The following is a 21387-nucleotide window of genomic DNA, read 5'->3' as shown; positions in this document are numbered from 1 at the left end:
GTTATATTTCCATGAGTCCTTTGTGATGTATTTCTGTACTCAGATGTATGTGTATAAGACCTAAATTCAGAACTGAATTAAGCAGGGATAGAAAGGATGGTGCACAAGGCATCCATCTTGCTGGAGTAAAGCTAGGAGGCTGAGAATGGTTCTGGAGCCAAAAGCTCTGAGACAGGCTCTCTGTAGTGCAGGGGCTGCTGAGGTTGGGAGAGGAACACTGGCGATGGGGGGAACCCTTCAACATTCCAGGCCGCATAGTAAGCATATGTAAGAATTTGAAGTCTGTGATTGTTCAGAGCACCTCCTATTCATCCTGTTGGTGAGGGAGGCATCAGCCACCCAAACAGTGCATGATGGCTAAGCACACAGCACATAAAGCAGGGCACCTGGGACCAAACACATGAGATTGAAAGCAGTTTACCAGTCACATAAACTCATAGCTCAGGAGAAGAGGACACTGCACACCATCCAGGGCCACAAGGAAGTTACACTTGGGAACAGAGTGAACCAGTAAGTAGGTGTGTGGATATAAGGCTTAGTAATAACAAGAGGGTAAGGTGTCCCTTGGTTCCTGCAGAAGATTCTCACTAGAGGATGTGACTGGCTTGTTTGAATAATTCTGCAGAATGGCAGGGAAGTGAAACTCATTAGGCTGAGGATTGGGTGAAGTGCTAGGGGAACTAACCAGGTAGGGAAACTTTTCTGTTGGGTGGAGGACATACCTGTCAAGAGCATGGTAACTCACAGTTAGACTCTGGAGGAGCTGTGAGGCTCAAAAAGGTCACGGCAGCACAAGAAATTTTAGGCCTTCCTATAGGATAACTAGAACAATAAAATCCAAACCTGGTACAACTTAGTGACTAGATGGACTCAATCCCCCACACTAATGGCTTAAAAAGAGACATGACATGCTCACTGCAGAGTATAAATACTATTTAACTCAGTCTCTGTTGTTTACACAAGATATTCTACATTTGCTCAAAAATATAAGGCATACAAAAAGGCAAGAAAATAATATCTCATTGTCAAGACAAGGCATAGTCAACAGACCCAGACCCCAGTATGGCCCCAAATGTTGGAAATATCAGATAGAAACTTTAAAATAATTATGATTAATATATTAAAGGAGCTAATTGAAAAGGTAGATAGCATGCATGAATAGATGGGAAATTTCAACAGAGATAAAAAAAAGCAAAAATATAAATGTTAGAGCTGGGCACTGTGGCACAAGTGTGTAATCCTAGCTACTCAGGAGGCTGAGACAGGAGGACTGCTTGAGCCCAGGAGTTCGAGGCTATAGTGGGCACTATGATCACAACTATGAATAGCTGCTACACTCCACCCTGGGCAACAGAGCAAGACACCATCTCTATTTTTAAAAATAAAACAACTATATATATGTGTATGTAAGAAAAGAAAAACATGCTATCATATTTGAAAAATTCCTTTAAAGAATTCATCAGTATACTGGACACAGCAAGAATCAGTGTGCTAGAAGATTATACAAACTAAAACACAAACAAAAAAATGAGTGAAAAGAAATAAGAGCATCCATGAACTGGGGGACAGCTCATGCCTATAATCCCAGCAACATACGATGCTGAGGTGGAAGGATCGCTTGAGGCTAGGAGGTCAAGACCAGCCTGGGTAACATAGCAAGACCCTGTCACTAAGAAAGAAAGGAAGAAGCAGAAGAAGGAAGAAGGAGGAAAAAGGAAGGAAAAAGGAAAGAGGAGGAAGGAAGGAGGAATGAGGAAGCAGGATATTTAAAAAGAAAATGGCTATGAATTATCTAAACTTAATGAAAAACAACAAAATACAGTTCTAGAAAGCTCAGAGAACTACAAGTAGAATAATTACAAAGAAAGACATATGCAGACACATTGTAGAAATAAAACTGCTAAAAACCAAAAGTAAAGAGAAAATCTTAAAGAAAAAGAAAAAGAAACATTACATAAGAGTAACTTCTCATCAGAAACTAAGTATGCCAGACAGCCATCTTCAGACTACTGCAAGTGAAAAAGAAAAATGTGAATTCTATAAACAATGTAGTATCTTTTCAGAGGGAGCAGTAAGGTTTTTCAAACAAACAAAGCTGAATTCATTGTCAGCTTTACTACCAATAAATGCTTACACTGGAAGAAAAGTTTCAAATAAATGATCTAAGCTTCAATCTTAAGATGATATCGGGAAAAGAAAAAGCAATTAAGTTCAAAGTAATGTGAAGGGAGGAAATAATAAAGACACAAGCAGAAATCAATGAAACAGAAAATAGAGAAAAGTCAATCAAACCAAAAGCTTGTTCACTGCAAAGTTCAGTAAAACTGATAATTCCTAGCCAGACTGATCACACAAATTACCAGCATTAGGACTGAGAGAATGGAGATAACTACAGACCCATTCCATAGACCTTAAAAGGATAATATGAGAATATTATAAACTCTTATTGTAAAAAACTCTGTAATAATAATAAAAGAGACAAGATAAAATTGACAAATTCTTTGAAAGACATAAACTACCAAAGTTTGATACCAAACTTCTTCTACACAAGAAAAAAAGAAGTAAAAATATAAAATCTATGTCTATTAAATAAAATGACTTCACAGTTTTTAAAACCTTCCAACAAAAGAGATGACCTCATTCAAGAATTCTACCAAACATTTAAGGAATAGTAAGTCTACACAGTTTCAGAAAACGTAACAAAAGGGAACAAGTCCCAATTCATTCTAAGAAGCCAGTAATGATCTGAAATGAAACCAAAGACATTACAAGGAAAGAAAACTAAAGGTCAATATTCCTCATTAACACAGATGCATAACTATATAATTTTCATCAATTTAAAAAGATAAATAAAAAATAGATGCAAAAATCCTTAACAAAATATTGACAAATCAAATCCAGCATTGTATTAACACAAACCTCATGACCAAGTAGAACTGACAGCCAGGAACACACGTTGGTTCAACAATAAAAAAAAAAAAATCAGTTAATATAATTTACCATATCAAGAGACAAAAAAGAAAAACCCTTAGATCACAATTGATACATAAAATACATCTTTAAAAATTCAATATCCATTCATGACAAAAACTCTCAGAAAATGAGAATAGAGGGAATCTGCTCAAGTCAATAAAAGGTATATTCAAAAAAAACATACAGCTGATCTCACACATAAGTGAAAGAATGAATAATTTCCTCCTAAGATCAGGAACAAGGAAAGGATGTTGTCTTACCACTTGTTTTCAACACTGTACTAGAAGATCTTAGCCAGTGCAATAAGGCAAGAAAAAGAAATATTAATAAAAGGCACACAGATGGGAAATTAAAAACAAACTGTCTTTATTTGCAGGTAACATGATTATCTATGTAGAAAGTCCCAAAGAATCTACAAAAAAACCTACTATGACTACTGCATGAGGTTGAAAAGACTGCAGAATACCAGGTAAATGTATAAAAGCTGTAGACTGGGAGAAAATGGGATAAAAACCCTTGAATCCAAGATATATAAAGAGTTCTCAAAATCAATAAGTAAGTAACCCAATTTTAAAATGGGGAAATAATATGCACACATATTTTACACCAAAGACACATGATGGCAATGAAACACATGAAAAGAAGCTCAGTATCATTAGTCATTAGGAAAAATGCAAATTAAAACCACAATGAGATGTTACTACAAACCTATTTGAATGGTTTTCAAAAAATGACAATAACAAGCGCTAGCGAGGATGTGAAGCAACTGAAACAGTCACATTTTGCTAGGTGGAATGCAAAATGGTACAGCCACTTTGGAAAACACTTTCTCAGTCAGGATTCAACCACAGAAACAGGACCACTGAGACATATTAATTTATTTACTTACTTTTTATCTTTATTTTTAATGAAGAATTTGTTACAAGGATTTAACCTCATACAATTACAGAAGCTAATTAAACAGTCTCTGTAAGGCTGTCTTTGCACCTGATGCCAGAGCCTAGAATGCACAAGGCAAGTAGTCAGAGGGGAAGCTGGATATAAAGTGAGGGAAGCCAGAACAAGTAGAAACCCACAAGCACAAGCTGGAGCCCACAAGGACAGGAAAACCCCTTGTCGGTAATCACTGCCTTTGACCCTGATGGTATGGGTGTCCTGCAGAAGCCAAGGCCTCTCTTCATGATGCTAAACAGACGCATGCACATACACTTACAGTCCTTGCCCTGAAGTCAGAGCAGTTGAAGGAGGATCCTGGGGAAGATGGAGCTGATTGCAGTTCCACCACTGCCTCATGCCAACAAGGTTAGCCAGCAGATAAACGACAGCATGTATGAGCTGCAAAAATGCCTACCACTTCATTTCTGCTCTCTAAATCTTGCACAAGAATCTCTCTTGCGGCTCACCCTAATGGGAAAGGAATTTTGGAAAATGTAGTTCAGCTTAACTACACAAATATGTTACAAAGTTAACACAGGCAGTTTCTTAGGAAGTTAAACATAGGGTTATGACAAGACCAAGCAACCTCACTGCTATTGTTCACTCGAGAAATAAAAACTTATGGTCATTCTAAAACCAGGATGCAAATGTTTACAGCAACTTTATCTATAATCACCAAAAACCAGATACAACTTAAACATCCTTCAATAGGTGAATGAATAAACAAACTGTGGTACATTTCACACAATGGAACACTATTAAGTAATGAAAATAAACTACTGATACATGCAACAAAACTGATGAATACCAAACACATTACATAATGTGAAAGAAGCCAAAATAAAAAGGTTACACATTACTACATGATTCTACTTATACAGTATTCAGAAAAGGCAAAACTATAGGGATGGAGAATAAATCAATGGTTGCTAGAGGTTAGGACTGGGGTAGGGATTGACTATAAAGGGAGAGACCTCAAGGGGAGGGGTAAAGAAACTGCATTGTATTTTGATTGTGGTGATGGTTACACAAGTATGCATTTGCAAAAACTCATAGAACTATTTACCAAAAAGAGTGAATTTTACTGTGTGTAAATTAAAAAATAAGTTGAATTAAACTTCTGGAATAACACTATCACTAAGCATTAAACATAAAAATATATGTATCTGAATATGTACTCAATTTGTTTTTAAATATACAAACTCACAATATATATTCATATAAGAAAACCAGTATATAGGAAGTAGAAAATAACAACAATTATTTTGGGGTAGAGACATAAACAACTTTAAAAACTGGCCATTATGATATAGTTGCTCAGTGCTCAGGTAAAGGCCAAGTATTGGAGGGGAGGAGGCCCAGGACAGTTTTTACTGCATATGATAGCAGATAATTTCTAATAGAACACTTTTTAAAAATCCATGTCATAATATCTATGAGCAATATAGTACCCCAACAACATCCTGTAGCTGGGATAGAATTATAGGAAATATAATTATATGTATTTTGCTCTCTTAATTATACTAGGTTTATATACTACTTTTACAAGTATAGAGGGCAGGGAGGGGATAATAAGTTTAAAAACACTCACTACTACAAGAAACACAAAACTCTTTGAGCAGTTAACATCCTGACATTCTATCTTGTTTACTTTAAATTTTTTGACACTGGTGGCCAAGTCCAGTCTCCAAAGCACAACAAATCTAACATAGATTGGCTCACCACCAAGTATTCTAACCATATTCTAGGGAACAGTCTGCAGAGTTAAAATCCACATTTTGGCTAGGCTTGATGGCTCACACCTGCAATCCTAGCACTTCGGGAGGCCGAGGAAGGAAGATTGCTTGAGCCCAGGAATTTGAGACCAGCCTGGGCAACAGTGAGACTCCACCTCTACAAAAAAATAAAAAAATTAGCCAGGGCTGGTGGTGCATGCCTGTGGTCCCAGGTACTCGGGAGACTGAGGCAGGAGGATCGCTTGAGCCCAGGAATTGGAGGCTGCAGTGAGCTATGATGATGCCACTGCACTCTAACCCAGGCAACAGGGTGAGAGCCTGTCTCAAAATAAATAAATAATAAAATAAAATAAAATCCACATTTCCCAGACTCCTTTGCATTTAAAATTCTGGACATAATCTAGGCTGCACCATAGATACACTGGGAGGAGAGATAGATTTGGTACTATAAGTACCCTGCTGGTAAGGATCAAGGCAGAGACAGAGCATCTTGGAGCCAGAGGTAGAGTGGCAGCATCCCAATTCAGCAGTTAGGTTTCTAATCACAGTGGGGATGGCAATATCCTTCGTTGGCCAGTGCTGAAATGTGACTTTCGGAGTCATTCTTGGAAGTCCAGTCTAAAATCTGTTTTTCACATTCCCTAGTACTTAATGTTTCAATAAGCCTTCTACTCAAACAAGCTAAAGTAGAACAAAAGACAAACCTCAGTACAAATTTATAAGAATTTTCTTAGATCACAAAGGTTAACAAAAAAAAAGCCCATTTAACAGTATTATTACTGTTATGCTCATTTTCATACAGTAATAAATAAAACAAAATAAATTTTCATACCTCATACCAATGTCAGCCTCTATGTCCCAGCATTCTGCACCAGCCTAACATTCACAGTTATCTCTCCAGTCCTGTAAGTGCCCACGAATGCTGTCTGCCAATTCCATGCCTCAGTTTATACTTTGCCATCTGCTGTTTTCTCCCTTTGCCATCAGAGATCCAGCTAAAATGTCAGTTAACTCTGCGAAGCCTCTCCCAATTTGACTGGCACAACTAATTCTTCCCAATACTCCCATAATACTTTCCACTGACAGAAATAATTACATTATTATTTTACATGGGTGTATTGCTTTTCAATGTCTTGATTTTGACTATGAACTAATTCCCTGAAGTACAGAGCACATTAAATTTCGGTTGCATGCCTACTGCCTACCTGAGGACCTGGCATGTTACAGGTGCTCAATAAACATCACCGGCACATCAAATGAGGGTGTCACACTCAGTGCAGGGGAAAGTAGTTTCACTTTAGGGTTTCATATCTTCTACTCCTTTATCACACCTGCAGATTTTGGTCTTTAAGAGGTTTTGTTCTTGCAATTTCTATGTAGTGATACAGCTCTATTATACTAATAACTGTTACATTAATAACATTTTACTGTTATGTTATTCTGACCACCTGAAGCTAAATATCACCAAGACATTTTAAATTCTCAGCTGTGCATCCTCCAAATTTAAATTATGGCATATAACAATTTGAGTATGAATGAAGTTTTGCCAGAAGAAAAAATATCAGTGACACTAACAGCTTTAATTACTGTGTTTGGAATTTAATGTATTAACATATATTGATAAGTAATAATTTTATGCCAAAAATAGTTTTAAAAAATTCAACAATATAAAAAGCAGGACATTGGCTCACATCAAATACACAATAGTCTATAAAGACTCTACTTTCATAATTAAAAAAAATAAAGGATGACTTCTATAGAAAGCTATTTATCAACTTCTCAAAAAGAAATTTTGTCATTTCAAAGGGATTGTAAGCTTAACTAAAGACAGTAAGTCCATAAGTAAAAAGAAAAAAGAAAGTACAAAATATAGTAGATAAGATTACCTAGTATTTAAAACAGGGAGAGTAGATCTTACGTGTTCTCACCACACATGCAGACTCGTTGGGTAACTAAGTGTGGTGATGACTGTGTTAATTTAATAGTAGTAATCATTCCACAATGCATATGTATACCAAATCATCATACTGTATAGCTTGAATATATACAATTTTTGTTTATTAATTATACCTCAATAAAGCTGGGGAAAAAAATTTTAAATAATAAAAAATGTAAGTAGGATACTGTATATGATTAAGAAAACTCAAAGATTGAAAACCCATAAAGCAAATGAATATATAAAATTTTTATTTTCAATTATACCTCAATAAAACTAGGTAAAAAAAAATTTTTTTTTTTGAGACAAGGTCTACTCTCCAGAAAAATTATCAGTTTCTCCCTTTACAAGACTAGCCTTCATTCCATTGTGGGCAGATAAAAATGACTAAGTCACAGACTTGCTAAATAAGAACTATATGGTTTACCAGATTTCTAAAACAGATTAAAATATTCCCACCCCAACATTTTATTTTATTCACAATTTTCTACTTACAAAGTCTTGACGTATGTCATTGAAGTCTTTGCCATATTTTTCCAGTGCCTCTTCAAATAAGCTAGCTTCAGAGGCTGACCATTCTTCCATTTCATCTCTGCATAAAACAGGTCCTCCAAGTGGTACTAAGACACTAATGGCACTGCTCAAATCATAGCTGTGTCTATACAATGTATCCATTGCATGAAACTAAAGAAAAGAAACAAAATGAACAGAAAACATCAACCAAAAATGCAAATTTGCTAGATTATTTTAGAAGAGAACACCAAAATTCATGATGCTCCTAATATACTTAGGTAGTATTTTTTAATAACAAAATTAAGAAAAATTTAAACAGGTTACTAAATAATTAAAATATCATTATTGCTTTAAGAAAATGTTTACTTGTACCTTTTAAGGTATGTATTGTTATTTTTGAGACAGGTTCTTCCTCTGATGCCCAAGCTAGAGTGCAGTGGTGTCATCATAGCTCACTGCAACCTCAAGCTCCTGGGCTCAAGCAATTCTCCTGCCTCAGCTGCCCCAGTAGCTGGGACTACATGCGCCACCATGCCCTGCTAATTTTTCTATTTTCTGTAGAGATGAGCCTCACTATGTTTCTAAGGCTGGTCTCCAACTCCTGGCCTCAAGCAATCCTCCCATTTCAGCCTCCTAATGTATTAGGATTGCTCGCGTGAACCACCATGCCTGGCCTAAGGTATGTGTTTTTAAAAATGCATCCATTTGTTATGGCAACCTAACTAAGAAGACACAGAACTTCAAATTATTACATTGGCAACCCAGTAAATTTCTCCACCTTTTGGTTAAAAACACTAAAGTTGCTTTGGCTATTATTATCTAAGGTTGGCATAGTTTCCTAGACCAGAAAAAAATATATACATTATGTATCATAGAATGACAAAAAATATTTTCAGGTTGGATTAAGAGAAGGATGTACTAAGAATGAGAGATGGAAAGAAAACAACAGAGTGGAGTATGATGGTTAAGACAAAACAGTATTACACACACATATTGAATAGACAAAACAAAATTACATGTCCGTGTTAAATATCATAACTTGGTTGAGATTTTGGAAGACTAAGTGGCCAGGCTTGCTTGGAACAGCTAGGCTGGTGTGGGCTTCTTATACATTTAAGGGAGAGTGATCTGAAGAGTACTATGAAAGGAGAAAAGATAGACTAGGGCATATAATTAGCATTTTGCAAAAGTACCTGATGGTCTAACTTACTTAAAAAGCATTTGCATCCAATTAGCGCAATGAATAAACTAGGTTTCAAAACTGCTTAACTTTTGCAAAGTTTTGAAAAACCTTTGATTTTTTTTTCTACTGTAGAGAAAGAGATTCATTCATAGCATGAACATACACTTGTATGTATAGCAGGAAAATTGCAAAACAGGACAGTCAGCTCTGCCTGTGTCCCAGATAAGCACGAGTATCATGAAGATTTGGTTAGCAAAGTGATCAAATCCTTGCCCACATGAGAACTAGTTCTGCTTTCTTCCCTCCCACCGCCCAGAATTTCTAACACATGAACATCAAGTCTTGCACCTTTTACACAAAGTATCTCTTGCTATTTATTAAAAATATCACAAATGGGGATTATTGCTTCTAGGCACCAATAGATCTCTTAAAACTTTAGCTTTTGGCATGAGCACTGCTGTTCCAAGCCTACCAGTCAAGATCTCAGGCACCAGCTAAGCCACTGCAGCTGTCACCATGACCCAATACAGAGCTGCCGACTCAATGCACATGCAGTTCCAGAGGTACTTGGAGAAGTCTGGGTAGCCAGACATGCTGACTGAGGTGCTAGTAGCCTTACATAAAGAACAAGAGAAACCTAATAGTGGTTTAGGTTTTTTAAAGCATCACTTAGGAGCTGCTATTGGAAAACTCAGAAATGGAGCTACTTCACCTGGAATTGGTAGCAATGAAAGAAATAAGCTATTGTAGAAGAAAATAAAAAACTGAAAGCAAATACTGCTCAGTATGAACCACCTCAGGAGGAAAAGTGTGCTGAACAGGATTCTTCTCAGTTGAGAAGACACAGAAAAATGGTTTTGTATAACTTGAATAGTTCATATATTATATGTTCTTTTCTGAACAGATGCTATACAAGTCTGTTAATATGTTAAATTCACCTACCACACTTTAACTGTTACAAACACATATACTTAGAATCACCAATAAAAATTCAAAATAACCTTCTTTGGGTCTGAAAGTAGAATTCAAAGTAAACCCTGAAAAAAAACTAAACACAATCATCTAAACATTAATTCCTTACCTAAAAAGACATTCTGTTTTATTAGTTTGATTGGGAACTGTGGTACTGATTGTATTTTATCCAAGGAAATTTAGCATGGGCTACTTTGATGTAGTTCAGGATATGAGCACAGGTACAGTCATTCTTTTTTTTTTTAACTTGAAAAAATATATTAATATTTATCCAGTCATTCTTTAAAATGAAGATGTCACTGTTGTTTATATCCCCTCTAGGTAGCTGGAGAGATCTGTGTGACATGATATGCTTTTGCACGGGTTCCCATGAATCTTCTGCTCTTGTTTATGTAATACAGAACAAATAACTCTTCTTTGCCACTGCTTTGCCTTAGGTAACTGTGTGTATGTGTGTGCCAGCTTGAATCCTGATACCACGTTTTCCTTCTGTGCAACCATGTCTTACCTGATAATCTTGCCTTGTTTTGCTCTGTGCATTAGTGTATACTAGTTGCACACTGGCCTTTCTGTGTTGTTTTTCAATTGGCTTAATAATAGCAGTTACCCTGATTGCAATAAACTTTAAACAGGATCACACTGTTCTCCCTGCTTTACTTAGTAGAGCACAGAACAGAGGCAATATATAACTCTGGGTTCACGCACAAGCTGGGAGGAGAAGGGGAATGAGCCACATACCATGGAAAATTATAGCTGTAAATACAATTATATAGTGCTCTCCTCCCCCCCAAGTATTTGTCTAACCTTGAATTCACTTTATCATCATTATTCCTGTGAAGTAGGTAGGGCAAATACAAGAGGAAACTGGGTGCTGAATTTTTAGACCAAAGACTGACATTAATACAAATTATTGGGCACATCAGTTAAGTGCTCCAAGATTCACATTCCCCATCGGTTAAATAAGAATATCTGTGTTGGCCACCTGACAGGGTTCTTGTGAGGGTCAAATAAGAATGTATGTGAAAGGTCTTTAAATGGTAGAATGCCATATTCTCATTTGTATAAAAAAAAGTTTTCCCTTTCAAGTGATCCCTAAGTATCTTATAGGGGACTGCAGAACATTCCGTACTAGTACAAGTGCACAAAATAAGTTCAAATACCAACTAATAGCTATTAAAGAAAACTTATCACCAAAAGTATGCATTAAAAATATATTAATATATACACTGTGATACATTAAGACATTAAATAACGGTATAGAATATGAATTTTTTGACAGAGATCAAGGCAGTATTTAGAACACATAGACATGTTTAGGTACAGTACCTAACTGCTTCAACAAGGGTTGGCTGACATCTCACTTAAATCATTGGATTGAGTCTACAAAACAAAAGCAAGGAGGGACTTCATGATCAATTTCCTACTTATAATCACAGCTTAGGCCACTGACCATTTGTAGTAATTTGCTGTATGTGTCACAACCATGGAACAATAACTTTCAACTTGCAAATGATTTTCTTCTTACTCTTCCACAGCAGGGGTTGCAAAAATGTTAGAGCTCATCTTGATTCTCTGCTTATGCTCTGCAAATTTCTGAACCAGCTAATCTCTATAGCTAACGTACTAGACAGACCCTGCAGTTTAGGTGTAGTGTATACACTTTTATATATTTCTACATTATCACTGAAATTAACACATTAGTCCACATGATTTTGCTTTCTGTGGTTTCAGTTACCCACTGTCAATTGCAGTCTAAAAACAGGTGAATAAAGTACAATAAGCTACTTTGAGAGAGAGACCACACTGTAACTTTTATTTCAGTATATTTTTATAATTGCTATATTTTATTATTAGTTATTGTTGTTAATCTCTTAATGTGCCTAATTTATAAATTAAACTTTATAATAGGTATGACATGTAAGAGGAAGCACAGTATATATAGGGTTTGGTATCATCTGCAGTCGCAGGCATCCATTGGTGGGTCTTGGAACCATACATATCCCCTGTGGTTAAGGAGGACTTAACCACTGTAATTATTGGGGTTTTTGTTGTTTTGGTTTTTTTGAGACAGAATCTTACTCCTTCACCTGGGGTTGAGTGCAGCAGCATTATCATAGCTCACTGCAACCTCAAACTCCTGAGCTCAAGCAATCCTCCTGCCTCAGCCTCCTTAGTAGCTGGGACTATAGGTATGCGCCACCACACCTGGCTAATTTTTCTATTTTTACTAGAGACAGGTGTCACTCTTGCTCAGGCTGGTCTCAAACTCCTGAGCTCAAGCAATCCTCTCACCTTGGCCTCCCAGAGTGCTAGGATTTTACAGGTGTGAGTCACCACGCCCAGCCTATAATTACTGTTTTTTAATAAGTGACCTATGAAAACAAGAAAGATCAACAGCATTTAGTGATCCCTTCAATTAATAACATATTTCCATAAATGATTATTTTTTAATTCCTAAATTTGCAATAGAAACAAAACTAAAAGATGAAATAGCATTCAAAAATCAATAATTATACAAATTAGGCCAGGCAAAGTGGCTCACACTTGTAATCTTAGCACTCTGGGAGGCCAAGGTGAGAGGATTGCTTGAGCTCAGGAGTTTGAGACCAGCCTGAGCAAGAGTGACACCCCATCTCTAGTAAAAATAGAAAAATTAGCCAGGTGTGGTGGCACATATCTATAGGCCCAGCTACTAGGGAGGCTGAGACAGGAGGATCGCTTGAGCCCAGGAGTTTGAGGTTGCAGTGAGCTATGATAATGTCACTGTACTCTAGCTAGGGCAACAGAGAGAGAGCCTGTCTCTAAAAATAAATAATATAATATAATATAATAATGCAAATTACCTGTGATGCTGAAATTCCTCAAGAGATAAAGTAATTTTTATAATTAACAGGTGCTCTAAAACCAAAGTCACAGAATTAAATTTATTTTTCTCAGCTGATATTATACCAGCCACTCAAAGCATGAATGGATTTTCTGTCTTATTCATGTTAGATGAATGAAAATGCTTTTCTTAGAGGCACTTTTTAAAATGATGATGAGGCTAGGCATAGTGGCTCACGCCTGTAATCCTAGCACTCTGGGAGGCCGAGGTGGGAGGATCACTCGAGGTCAGGGGTTCAAGACCAGCCTGAGCAAGAGTGAGACCCCGTCTCTATTGAAAAATAGAAAGAAATTAACTGGACAACTAAAAATATATAGAAAAAATTAGCCGAGCATGGTGGCACATGCCTGTAGTCCCAGCTACTCGGGAGGCTGAGGCAGGAGGATCACTTGAGCCCGAGAGTTTGAGGTTGCTGTGAGCTAAGCTGATGCCACGGCACTCTAGCCCTGGGCAATAGGGTGAGGCTCTGTCTCAAAAAAAATAAAAAAATAAAATGATGATGGATCTATGCACCTAACACAGGTGCGCCCAGTTTCATAAAGCAAATCCTACTTGATCTAAACAAAATGATAAGCAGCAGCATTGTAATAGCCAGGGACTTCAACACCCCACTGACAGAATGGGACAGATCCTCCAAACAGAAAATAAACAAAGAAACAATGGACTTAAACAGGGCTCTAGAACAAATGGGCCTAACAGACATTTACAGAACATTGTATCCGAAACTACTGAATATATGTTCTTCTCAGCAGCTCACAGAACATTCTCTAAGACTGATCACATCCTAGGCCATAAAACATGTCTCAACAAATTTAAAAAATAGAAATTATACCATGTATCTTCTCAGACCACAGTGGAATAAAATTAGAAATCAATTCCAACAGAAATACTCAACTCTTCACAAAGTCATGGAAATTAAACAATCTACTACTGAGCGATTATTGGGTCAAGGAGGAAATTAAGATGGAAATCAAAAGATCTTTTGAACTAAATGACAAAGGGGACACAAGTTACCAAAATCTGTGGGATTCTGCAAAAGCAGTCCTAAGAAGAAAATTCACAGCTTTAAATGCCTATGTCCAAAAGACAGAAAAATCACAAAATCAACAATCTAAAAATGATGGGCTGTTTTACCTAATAAGGCTTCAAAGAACCAAAGTAATATCTTAGCTTTTATAAAGTGATTATGACATGAATCTCAAGTGATTACATATGTTTCAAAGGTTCTGTTCTTTATGGACTGTTTGTGTTACTGAACAGGGAAAGAAGCATTTGGTTTTGGAAGAGCTCCTGTACAGTGTCCCAAATCAAATGGGAAAGAACAGGTCAGACTTACAGCTGACCAGGAGACATGAAACCTCCAAAGCCCACATTGATACCACAGCCCAGAGGAGAGTACAGTACCAATCAGTATGTGTAGAAAATAAGCATCCCATCAGGTGTGTACGCTGTGGAGTTCCTGGGAAATAATTCTGCTAAAATTGATGATCAGCTTTACAAAGGAAGTCACAGGATCACATTATGTGCTAGAAGTCCATATTAACCCCATCTTTCTGACACACAGAAGTTTCTTTTGAATGGACTTTTATATAGTCTAACCCTACCCTTAAAAGCTTTAAGTAAAACATAAAGTTTACAGTTTTTATAACAGAAGAGACAAAATTCAGTAAAGCAAATGTAACTAGGTAAAGGAAATAAGCTAAGAAACGACACAGTAGTTGACATATAACCAATGACTTATAGTTTATCAGTAAGATAATAAAAACTTGAAGTGCCAGACAAGTTTGATAAAAGAAACAACTAATCAACCGTGAGAGGAATCAGAATAGTGATTACCTTGGAAGGAGGAGTATTATCTAGAGAGGGACACGAGGGAAGCTTTTGGAATACTGGCAATGTCCTTCATGTAGTTACCTGGATATATGCATATATAAAAACTTATAAGCTATGTAACAAAGTGTAGGGCACTCTATACACATTACTATATGTATACCACAAATTAACATAAGAAAAAGAATTTTAAAATTAAGCACAAAAAAACCTGAAAGTCTTCTCTTCAGATAAATACTTTGCAAAGATAGCATCTTTTCAATAGAGACACAGATATACACTACAAGATCCATTCAAATCTAAATTTTAAAAATCCTAAAACCTAACACAAGCTGTTCTCTCTGCCAAAAAGCAGTGAAGGTGTTGTCACATTTCATCTCATTCATAACAGATGGAGATGACAAATAGAAATATTTTAGGAGAAAGACTGACAAGGAAATTTTTGCAGTGGAATTCTCATCTTTGGTTCATTAAACAGAATCACACTAGAGTAGACTGGACTATTGTTAGGCAAATATTCACTCCCTCCTCTGGACCTCCACAGAAGAGTATTCTATCACCCCAGTGATGTTGCGCTTGCCATGTGACTTGCTGGCCAATAGGATGTTAAGATATGTGACATAACAGAGCCTTGACATGTGTTTGCACATTTGGCCTTGCCGTCTTGTGCGATTGACTTTTGTCCAGAGAGAATGAAAGATAAGAAGATCTGGACCTATAGCTTGGCAACCTACACCAGCCCAGTCTAGTTCGGCAGAATCCTAAATAATCTGCAGATGAGAGGATGAGAAGTTAATGCTTGTTGTTATAAGCCACTGAAATGTGGGGCAGTGTAATGGATATTGTGTTTTCCTCTATGAGAAAAAAGAACTCAATTCACCAAGCAGCCAAACACACTATGAGCAGACACTTCTCAGCTGTTGGTCATCTTTAGAATTATCTAAATTTAACACAGAATCATCACCCAAGGCCCATACTCCCATCCTGAGGCAGCCTGCATGCAATGACGCCGGGGTATGAAGGCTAAGCCCTGCATCCTGATTTGAGACAAGCATTTAGTGTACCCCATGGAATCAACTGAGACACTCATTCAGACTGTATCATAGCCCACCTTCTCCCGCTAACTATTCCTGCTTCCTTCACTTCCCTTGCACAGGTGTCGATCCCAAGGATACTCCCTAATGAATTTCCTACACGAAAATCACCATCAGAATATGATTCCCAGAGAACCCAACCTGTAACAACCTGTAACATGCAGCATTATTATAACAACAGCTAACTGATACACATATACTATATTCAATACCATCTACAGATGCTCCTTGACTTACAATGGGGCTACATCCCAATAAAACACACAAGTAGGTCACAAGTATCGTAAGCTGAAAATGCACTTAATACTCTGATGAACTCATTGTAAAAAAGTTGAAAAATTTTAAGTTGAATCATCATAACTCAGGAACCATCCGTACTGATTGGCTATACAATTTTATAAAAACTTTACATGGAGGTCCAGCACAACTTACAGCATTCAGAACATATTATTTAAAAACTAATGAGTATGTGGTGGTTTTTTCCAAGCAGAAGGTGAATATCAACTCTTATGAGTAAACCTCAAACTGACAAAGGCAAAATTTATATATAAAAGAGAAGTGTGCCATCCAATTTCAGTTTTTGCTTCAACGCATAGTAAAAACAAAACCCCACATCATCAACAAATTTGTTAAGACTAGTTGTCATTCACTCAACCTACAAGACACTGTGAGCCATGTTTTTGTGTGTACTTATACCTAGTGATTATTATCACAAGAAAGCTAGAGTGGACAATAGGCCATGGGGACATCATGGCCCTAGATGTCATTTCCAGACCTACCATGGGCAGAACTACAAGTTCTTCCTCGCTGGTTGTGATTCTAGGCACAAGCCAGAAAAATATACAAGAACACCTATATGAAGACACTGGAGAACCACCCGGTGCAGGCAAGGAGAGGCTATCATCCCTCTGGAAAGGAAGTATGAAAGGTGAGCTTCCATACTCACCTTGGCCTTTACCTTGAGGGTATTTTCTAGACTGCTACAAGGGGGAATACAGCCAAACAGAAAGGTTCCTTTTTACTAGGCTGATGTGACAAGGATCAGACCTTGATGCTGCCAGAGTCAGACCTAGGGAGCAAAATATTGGGGAGAATCCTGTTCTAGGCCATAAAGAAAATCTCAATATATTAAAGGAATCGGTAGCATACACATTCTCTGACCACAACACCACAGGCAATTAAAATAAGTATGTGAACCTCATTTCCTTGGAAATTAACTCACAGGTAGAATAAAAAATTATAAAGTAAATTAGAAAATACTTAGAACCAAATGATAATAAAAATATTACATACCAGAATATATGAGTTACAGCCAAGGTGATAATTAGAGGGACATTTACAATCATAAACATTTATAATGAAAAAGATGACAAATGAAATCTAATAAACTAAAAAAAAATAGTCTTAAAAATCCAGAAAAAGAGCATCAGAGAAAACTCAAAGAAAAGTAAAAGGAAGAAAACATAAAAAGTAAAAAATTAACTAGAACACATATAATAAAGGCCAGGTGCAGTGGCTCACGCCTATAATCCTAACACTCTGGGAGGCTGAGGTGAGAGGATCGCTTGAGCTCAGGAGTTTGAGACCAGCCTGAGCAAGAGCAAGATCCCATCTCTACTAAAAATAAAAAAAATTAGTCGAGCGTGGTGGTGCATGCCTGTAGTCCCAGTTACTCAGAAGCCGAGATGGGAGGATTGCTTGAGCCCAGGAGTTTGAGGGTTGCTGTGAGCTAAGCTGACACCATGGCACTCTAGCCCGGGTGACAGAGTGAGACTCTGTCTCAAAAAAAAAAAAAATACAAGAAAAAAAATCAATAAAATTTCAACCTCACTCGTTTTAGATAACTAATAAAAAAGAAACCTCAGGCAAAACTATCAAGAACAAAGTTGGAAATGATATATATAAACAATAACAGGAATGAAGAGCTATTTACAACTATAAATATAACAACTGTTTAATTAAAAATTGAAAAAATTATGTTAATAAATTTGAAACTTATGGGGAAATGTATAATCTCCTAGACTGACATAACTGACCAAATGGACTTCATATAATAACAACTTATTCTAATTTAAATAAAATTAAAACTACCACTCAAATTGAGAGACATTCTATGAAATAAATGGCCTATATGCTTTCAAAATGCCATGGTCATGAAAGACAAAAATAGACTTAGGAACTGTTCAGGATTGAAGGAGACACAGCCACTAAATGTCATGTGATTCACAGAGAGATCTTAGGCCAGAAAAATTATTTTCTTTTGTTATTAAGAACATTACTGGGCCAACTAGCAAATCTGAATAAAGCCTCTAGATAGAAGTACCATAACAATGTTAATATTCTGAGTCTGACAATTGTACTATGGTAATACAAGAGAATATCCTTGTTTTTGTTTTTTGGGGTTTTTTTTTTTTTTTAATTTTTTAGGAAATATGCCCACAAATATTTAGCTGGAGAGGGACATCCATTCTGAAACTTACTCTCAAACTACTCAGAAACAATATGTTGTTTATAGGATGCCATTATTTTGGACTGAGCTCCTGCAACAGCCCCAACAGACCAGACCACATCAGAATGCAGTCACTTGTGCTCAGTGCTAAGTAATCAAAGTGTACAGGGGAGTCACAGCAACCAGTTAGCAAGGGTCCACTTTACCTGGGCAGGCATGATAAGAAAGTCCTCTCAACCTTATAAGGAAAGTAAGTTTGAAACAACCAATCCACTTCTTATTCTCTGTTTCTGCTTTTCTTTACCCCTTTTCTGCCTATAAAGCCAATCTCCTCTGCTCAGCTCATCGGAACACTCATTCTACTTTATAGATAAACAGAATAAATAGAAGCCAATTAGATCTTTAAACTAAATTTGTTGTAATTTTGTCTTTTGATGATTAAGAGAAAGAATGATGAAGCAAATTCAGTAAAATGGTAACTGAGGAATCTGGACGAAGGGAACACAAGAAGTATTTGTTCTATTTTTGTAATATCTCAAATTACAAACAAAATTTTTAAATTATAACCACAAGCCTTCATTAACTCATGCTTGTACATCTAAATCTCTTCACCAATAAACCTAGACAAAGTTGTGGAAAGTTTTTTCATCAAATTTCTCCCACGTTCAAATCTATAGTGCTTTGTGATGTTTCCTATATTAGTGTTAAATTCATGGAAGACTAAGTAGAGTAAGACTGTATTTACCAAAAACAAAAAGAAAAGATACTCATTAAAACTTATATTTGAATGAAAAAGATGGATAAATAGACTGTAACACACACAAACAATTCTCCTAGGACAGTCCCCAGTGTCTCCATACTCATCTGTAATAGATCACCAGACAAAAAGAAGTGTGCCTAACGTAGAATATTACTGCCTTAAAGATGTATTTAGCAGGAAAGAAAACTTCATGTTGCGCATTTTTTATTGCAGTGGTACCTATTAATACTAATTCTAATTTTATGGTCTTGGAAACATGAAGAGTACCTACCGCAAGTTTTATAAGATTGAGTTTCTTAAAGTAATATGAATTTCCATCAACTTTACGTTTATTTTGAAGGCTAGATTTTTAATGTAAGTTGATGCCAAAAATGTTAATAAAGAGATTTATATTTTCTGCTGTGGCTTCTAAATTATTCTCAAATTCCCAGTACTCACAAGGGCCTAAAACTCACAAATAAAAAGAATGAAGTGCATGATTACAAACAGTTGATATCTGAAGAATAAAATCGTTGATTAAAATCAACTTTCTCTTATCAGTAAACTAAATGGTTTTGTCTAAGCTATTCTTGATGGGAAAGTTTGTATTGTAAAAATTATATCTTGTTTTAAGGAGATGATCACCTTAAAGGAAAGGTCTTTTGTTCAAGCACTTTAAATCTGACAGTGACTTCATTGTAATAATGATATTAAAAGGTATGCTTAATCATAGCCTAATAACAATATTCAAATTTGATAATGACAGCAAATATGGCATGATAAAACTCCTTTCAGACAATCAATAAAGCTATAAAATCAGAAGTAAATGAAACTCAACAAAGATTGGGGGTAGAAAAGACAAATGCATCATTATCATCTTCTTAACAATAACAACATTTACTGAGCTCTGAGACTGTGGCAGACACTGCTCTAAACACTTTAAAGTTTTATCTCATTGAGTCCTCAAGTTGATGTCAGGTAGGAACTCAGACACAGATTTTTCCGGAGGCTAGAAAGGGGGTGCCAGAGGTCTTTTTCAGGATTCAGAGGCACTGCCTGCTTTCTCCCCAATAATAACAGGGCCTCTATTGGGCTACAAGAGCCAGAGGAGCCCAATGCGTGTGAAAATTACCTCAAATGAAGGTATATAAACTGCTGAATAAATCAGTTGTCTTCCAGCCAAATTGAGCAGCCGATGTCGCAGAGAGCTGTATGAACCTCGCAGGACCCAGGGGCCTGAGAAAAAGAGCCCAGGGTATGCTTCAACTGCCCCTACACTCTGGGGAGCCACTGCACTTCCACTAAGTTCTGTTCCTTGGTTACATGTATGAGCAACTTACAGAGTATGTCTGTATTGCCTCTTCCTTCCCATTCATAACCCTCCTGAAGCAAAGCAAGTAGGTTTTATCACTATTCCCATTGTTGATGTGGAGACTCAGACATAGGTAAGTTAAATAAATTGCATAAGCCTACAGGGATCATATATATGCTATAGATCCTGGGGAAAAAACTGAAGAATCAGAAAAACATATCCATTTGTATACCCTTGCTCATAGCAGCATTATTCAAACAGCCAAAAGATAGCAGCAACTCAAGTGTCCGTTGATGGATGAAAAAAATAGGGTATACACATAAAATGGATTATTACTCAGCATTAATAAGGAAGGATATTCTGACACATGGTACAACATGAATAAACCTTGGAGGTAAGCTAAGTGAAAATAAGCCACAAACAAAAAGACAAATATTGCATGGTTCTATTTATATGATACAGAGTAGGCAAACTCAGAGACAGAAAGTAGAAGGCTGGCTGCCAGGGGCTAGGAGCCAGGGGATGGGGAATGGGGAGTTAGGGTACAGAGTTTCAGTTTGGGAAAATAAAGCAGTTCTAGAGATAGATGGGTGGTGATAGTTATATAACAATGTGAATCTACTTAATGCCAGACTGAATCTACTTAATACACTTAGGAATGAATCTCCTTAATATACTTTAAAATGGTTAAAATGATAAATTTTATGTTATGTATATTTTACTACATTTTAAAAAAATGCATCGTAGCTGGGCACAGTGGCGCCCTGTAGCCACACCTACTCAGGAGGATCACTTGAGACCAGGAGTTAAAGTCTAGCCTGGACAACACA

General features: G+C 36.6%; 1 protein-coding gene and 1 pseudogene across 5 annotated transcripts in view; one reads left to right on the top strand and one right to left on the bottom strand.

Moving 5' to 3' along the window:
- Nucleotides 1–21387, bottom strand: part of MTA3 (metastasis associated 1 family member 3) — a 224326-nt gene that overhangs the window by 63667 nt on the left and 139272 nt on the right. For all 5 annotated transcript variants that reach the window (XM_045549481.1, XM_045549482.1, XM_045549484.1 and 2 more), the window contains one exon: nucleotides 8077–8265. In XM_045549481.1, coding sequence (XP_045405437.1) covers nucleotides 8077–8265 — 189 coding nt within the window. The remainder of the gene's footprint in view (nucleotides 1–8076; nucleotides 8266–21387) is intronic.
- On the top strand, nucleotides 9794–16242 carry LOC123636628 (annotated as a pseudogene).

The sequence above is a fragment of the Lemur catta genome, chromosome 4 (assembly GCF_020740605.2).
Source record: "Lemur catta isolate mLemCat1 chromosome 4, mLemCat1.pri, whole genome shotgun sequence".
Lineage (NCBI taxonomy): Eukaryota > Metazoa > Chordata > Mammalia > Primates > Lemuridae > Lemur > Lemur catta.
This window is presented reverse-complemented; position numbering and strand designations above follow the sequence as displayed.